The sequence below is a fragment of the Phocoena phocoena genome, chromosome 3 (assembly GCF_963924675.1).
Source record: "Phocoena phocoena chromosome 3, mPhoPho1.1, whole genome shotgun sequence".
Taxonomy (NCBI): Eukaryota; Metazoa; Chordata; class Mammalia; order Artiodactyla; family Phocoenidae; genus Phocoena; species Phocoena phocoena.
The window spans coordinates 125,782,913-125,788,944 of NC_089221.1; the positions used below are offsets into that span (position 1 = coordinate 125,782,913).

At 49.9% G+C, this 6,032-nt stretch overlaps 1 protein-coding gene across 1 annotated transcript; it reads left to right on the forward strand.

Annotated features, from left to right (window-relative positions):
- Positions 1–977: 977 nt before the first annotated feature.
- ADRB2 (adrenoceptor beta 2) lies at positions 978–2,985 on the forward strand. The gene has a single exon (XM_065873939.1). The coding sequence runs from the start codon at positions 1,187–1,189 to the stop codon at positions 2,441–2,443; it is 1,257 nt and encodes a 418-aa protein (XP_065730011.1). The 5' UTR covers positions 978–1,186; the 3' UTR covers positions 2,444–2,985.
- The last annotated feature ends 3,047 nt before the right edge of the window (positions 2,986–6,032 follow it).

The following is a 6,032-nucleotide window of genomic DNA, read 5'->3' on the forward strand; positions in this document are numbered from 1 at the left end:
TTGCTCTTTCCGTCCCCATGCACATACGTGTATACCCCAGCTCCGAATGAAATCCCAAGTGTAAAATTATGTCTCAATGCCTGCAAATTCCCAAGGAGGGCACCAAAAGTACTTGACAGCAAGCGTGCTGAGGAAATCGGCTGCTGTTGAAGTCACCTCCTGTGGTCTTGCCAAATGTTTGAAAGGGAATATGCCGCGTGTCCCCGTGTTAGGGAAGAGGGAGTGGATGTCCGGGATGCAGGGCTGAGGAGTTTGGAGTACCTGGATGGGAAGTCCTTAGCTGTGGAGCACTGCTTGCCTCCAAGTGGGTGTCTGCATGTTGTTTACATACTTCTTTTTGTGTGTGTGCCCATGTCTTTGTGCTTCTGGGTCCTCCTGGTTTGCCCCCGGCCGTGTCTGTGTTGGACAGGGGTGACTTTGTGCCGGTCGGCTTCTGTGCCTGCGCGCGCACTTGTCGGTGCGCTGGACGGGTGTATGAGTGTCTGTGGCTCCAGTTCCGTGTAAGTCTGTGCATGACTGTTGGGGTACACTGTGCCTGTCCGGTGCGTGTCTCGGTGGGCGCTCTCATCTATCTCCGAACGGGAAGGAAGGCCCGCCTACCGCCCTCTGCTCCGAGATCTCAGGCCGCACAGGCGCCCCGCGCAGACAGGTAGCAGCCACGGAAGAACCAGCACCTCCTGGGTTGGCTGGTAAGCACGCCAGCCCCAGCTTCAGCCCTCGGCACCAGCCAAGGGAGCCGGGAGGGAGCGGTGGCCGGCTCGCCCGCCCGCCGAGAGCGGCGGTGGGGGGTGGAGGTGCCCCGCCCAGGCCACCCCGAGGAGGGGGCGGGAGAGAGGAGGGAAGGGGCGGAGGGCCTTGCCCCTTCGGGGCTTCCCGCACACGCTATTGGTCAAAAGTTCCAGCACGTCACGGGGAGGGCAGTTCCCCTAAAGCCCTGTTCCCATAACGGGCAGCGCGCACTCCGAGGCTGTTTCTCCAGAGCGCAGGCTGGGACTGACTGGCACCGCGAGCCCAGAGCACCCCCGGAGCTGAGAACACCACGCGCCCCCACCACACCCACCCCACGGCCGCTGAATGAGGCTTCCAGGTGCCCGCTTGCTGCCCGCAGCGCCCCGCCGGAGGTCCGCTCGCTGAGGTGCAGCTGGTGCGCTGGCCGCCCGTGCGCTCACCTGCCAGCTTGCGCGCCATGGGGCAGCCCGGGAACCGCAGCGTCTTTTTGCTGGCGCCCAACGGAAGCCACGCACCGGACCAAGACGTCACACAGGAACGGGACGAGGCGTGGGTGGTAGGCATGGGCATCGTCATGTCGCTTATCGTCCTAGCCATCGTGTTTGGAAACGTGCTGGTCATCACAGCCATCGCCAAGTTCGAGCGTCTGCAGACGGTCACCAACTACTTCATCACCTCCCTGGCCTGTGCTGACCTGGTCATGGGCCTGGCGGTGGTGCCCTTTGGGGCCTGCCACATCCTCATGAAAATGTGGGCTTTTGGCAACTTCTGGTGTGAGTTTTGGACTTCCATTGACGTGTTGTGCGTCACAGCCAGCATTGAGACCCTGTGCGTGATCGCCGTGGATCGCTACCTTGCCATCACATCACCCTTCAAGTATCAGTGCCTGCTGACCAAGAATAAGGCCCGGGTGGTCGTTTTGATGGTGTGGGTCGTGTCCGGCCTTACCTCCTTCTTGCCCATTCAGATGCACTGGTACCGGGCCACCCACCAGGAAGCCATCAACTGCTATGCCAAGGAGACCTGCTGTGACTTCTTCACGAACCAAGCCTATGCCATTGCCTCCTCCATTGTGTCCTTCTACTTGCCCCTGGTGGTCATGGTCTTCGTCTACTCCAAGGTCTTCCAGGTAGCCAAAAGGCAGCTCCAGAAGATCGACAAATCTGAGGGCCGCTTCCATGCCCAGAACATCAGCCAAGTGGAGCAGGATGGGCGGAGCGGGCCTGGACAACGCAGGGCCTCCAAGTTCTGCTTGAAGGAACACAAAGCCCTCAAGACTTTAGGCATTATCATGGGCACTTTCACCCTGTGCTGGCTGCCCTTCTTCATTGTCAACATTGTGCACGTGATCCAGGATAACCTCATCCCTAAGGAAGTTTACATCCTTCTAAACTGGGTGGGCTATGTCAACTCTGCTTTCAATCCCCTTATCTACTGCCGGAGCCCAGATTTCAGGATTGCCTTCCAGGAGCTCCTGTGCTGGCGCAAGTCTTCCTTGAAGGCCTCTGGGGATGGCTACTCCAGCAACAGTAATGGCAGAACTGACTACCCAGGGGAACAGAGTGGATATCACCTGGGGGAGGAGAAAGACAATGAACTGCTGTGTGAGGATCTCCCAGGCACGGAAGACTTTGTGAACCGGCAAGGTACTGTGCCCAATGATAACACTGATTCGCAAGGGAGGAACTGTAGTACAAATGACTCACTGCTGTAATGCGCTTTTTCTACTTTTTAAGACCCCTTCTCCCCCCACCCAACGAAACACTAAACAGACTATTTAACTTGAGTGTAATAAATTTAGAATAAACTTATATAGAGATGTGCAGGAGGAAGGATATCCTTCTGCCTTTTTATTTTTTTAAGTTGTAAAAAAGAGAAAACGTATTTGAGTGATTGTTTCTTGTACAGTTCAGTTCCTCTTTGCATGGAACTTGTAAGTTTATGTCTGAAGGGCTTCAGTCTCAGAGGACCTGGGGCTGCTATGTTTTAATGACTTTTCCCGCATATCTACCTCATTGATCAAGTATTAGGGGTAATATATTGCTGCTGGTAATTTGTATCTGAAGGAGACCTTCCTTCCTGCACCCTTGGACTGGACAAACTCGAGTCTCTCGGACCTTTTGCTGTGAACATGGACTCTCCCCGCCCCTCTTATTTGCTCAAACGGGGTGTTGTAGGCAGGGATTTGAGGGGCAGCTTTGGTGGTTTTCCTGAGCAAAGTCTAAAGTTTACAGTAAATAAATTGTTTGACCATGACTTAATTGCACCTGTTTCTCCAAAACCCCTTGACTGGAGTGTGGCTGCCTCCCCCACTGAAAACCGCAGGTAACTATTTGCAATAACTTCCCAGTGACTTAATGTGGAATGACACGCACTGATTGCTTAACCTGTTCATTTGCCTTTGAATCTGCTGTTGTAAATCTGTATCTCTCCTGACACTGGTGCCCCCACATCAGTTCTGCCTGCCCTGAGCACAGCTCATCTTGCTCTTCCTACGGGTATTATTCTTGTGTTGTAACATCAGAAACACTGACTCATGGAAACGGAGTTAAGGGCATCTGTTGTGTCCCTTCATGTGCCCCCACCGCCCACCTTCCAGTTCTACTTGTTTTGTAGCTGCTTATATTTTTATCTTTGCTGTGTCTTACAGTAGAGATCTTTGTACTGCATCAGGGCTTGGCATTTTAAGGATAAGAAAGTTCTTGTGAAAAAGCTACTCAAACATAGCCCGGTAGGTAATTCCAAGGGAAATGAAAAGGTCGTGGGTTATAGGGAGAAAAGCTGGGAAACACTTAACTGGTGAATACCTCATGACCTAGAAACAGGGTTTGACCCCTCCTCCTTTGAACTGCTGTCCCTTTTTTCCCCTCTCCCTGTGACTCTAGTCACTTCAGTACAAATCGAAATTTCTCAACCTCGCACTATTAACATTTTTAACCAGATAATTCTCCATTGTGAAGGGCTGTCAGATGTTCAGCAGCATCCCTGGTCTCTACTCACTAGATGCCAGTGCATCCCCTGAGTTGTGACAACCAAAAATGTCTCCAGTCATTGCCAAGTACCCTTCCCTTGAGGAATGAAATTACCCCTGGCTGAGAACTACAGTTAGAAACTTCAAAAATCTAAACAGATTTTTAGATTCTGCCTAATGTAACCACTTCATTGTGCAGAGTGTCAGAGAGGAATTTCTCACGGTTCACCCAGTTAGTGACAGACCCTGGGCCAGTGCTCTTTCTACTCCATCACGCTGCCTGCCAAGCTGATTCTCCAGCTGCCCACATACTGCCTGTGAGACATGAATTGTTTTGGAGGGTTTATCAATGAAGGCGAGGACTGTGAGCAGTTACTGCCTGTTTGTGGAGAGATTATAATAGTGTTAAGAGGCACGTAAGGGAAAAATCACAAAAGTAAACACATATCTTCTACCACCCCCTTTCTATTTTTGCCTGTGTGTCTGAGCCACAGCTTGGCCCAGGTTTGACCAAGTGGATCATCCTCCTTGGCAACGGCAGCCTGGAGAGGATCAGCCTGCAGGGTTCATTGCCATTTCACTCGCTCATGAAGCTGACTCCACTCCTTTCTTCCCTCTGTCCCAGCCATGGTCCCCAACCAGAAAAGCATTAGTCTCCTCTGCTTCCTGTCAGCTCAGTGATGGGGTGTTTCTGGGTGAGTCCTGAGCTCTCAAGAGAAAGTTAGCTGCCCGTGTTTCTAGAATGTGCCATCGAGCTTTGGAGAGCGTGTGCCCTTTAGCACTCTGCTTTTTCTCCAAGGGCTTTCATACCTATTATCACACTCTTCTCCTGCTCTGGGCCCTGCACTCAGAGATGCAGGCAGCTTCTCCAGCTAATCTTCACACTCCTCATAGCCTCATGGGATATCAGACTTGCAAGAGAAAGCACAGAAAGCATTTGACATCCGAAGAGACCAAAAGCCTGTGAGGGGGGATGACCTGCCCAAAGTAAGAAGCCAAGGATGTCAGAGATGGGGCTAAAGCCAGCAAACCTGGCTGTCATACCAGGAATTGGTGTATGCTCTCCACCACACTGTCATTGAATTCTGCCCTCACCCTCAATTGCGGAAGCTTTTCCCTGGGGTTGTCACATTAACAAATTCATTTCAGCAGATATTTTTAGTTCTTTCGCGTCCTTAATACAAAACGCAGGCAATAAACAAATAATCTGCAATAGGGACAAAAGAAAGAATTATTCCTTTTTCTCGGCAAGAGTTCACTAGGATATCCTCAGCATTTAGGGAAATTGGGAGATTCCTTAACTCTTTATGACCTGAAGGGATTTCAAGCCACTCCAGGTAGAAATTTCCCACAGTCTTATTTAAAAGAAAAAAAAGTTGGAAACTTTTCCGTCATCATTTGTTTAGTCCCATGGACAATAAATATTATTAATAAACAATGTTGTATATATACTCTTTTGGTTAGAGATGCATTTTAATGTAATTTCAGTTTAGAACTCTGCTATGAATGTTAGTTCACAGACTCTCAGCTAAAAGGGAGTTTAGCCTAATTCATGTTCATTTGGGAATACTTTAAATATAAGAACATTGAGCAGTTTTAAGGGTTTTGACAAGCAAGAGCATTTTAGGCCTATCTCAACTCCTTGCTTTCTCTCTCCTTTTGTTCTGCTTTGTTTCTTTTGGAGGTGGGCATTTGTCAGTGTCTCCCTGTCCCTCTGTTTGCTGACAGGTTGCTTACATAAGGTTTGTGTTGGATTCATCATCATAAAGTTGTCTTTGCCTGGACAGCAAGTTCTCAGAGTCTGTCAAATGAGAACCTTATGCTGAGATGCAAGCTGACAGGTGTGCAAAGTGGCAGGACAGGGTGGGCCTCCCCACTGAGATCATTATTGAGAGAGGGAATCTGGGGAAAAGGGAGCTGGGAAACAGGAACTGTCATTACACGATGCTTAGAATGTTTCTGATGTATCTACTGCCAAAAGAAGACTAGACCAGGATCAATCGGGGTATTTACAACTACTGAGTGCAGCAGGAGAAAAATACAGGTCTCTGTCTCTGAAGTCTGGAGCATAATATTAATAATACTACATAGATATCTTTTCTAAAGTCTTACTAAATGTTAGGGACTGTGCTAGGCACCTTTTAGGCATTATGTGACCTTGACAGTCTTATGAGGTAGGTAGCAAAACTGTCCTCATCTAACAAATGAGGGAACTGAGTTTCAGAAAGGTTGTCACCTTCCAAAGCCACACAGCCAGCTAGTTGCAGAGTCAGGACTGGAACCCAGGTGCAGTGATTCCTGCACACATGGAAACCAGGGAGCAGCGTGAGGC

Excerpts from the sequence above, each read along its gene's own strand:
- ADRB2 (XM_065873939.1), top strand. The coding sequence starts at position 1,187 with ATGGGGCAGCCCGGGAACCGCAGCGTCTTTTTGCTGGCGCCCAACGGA.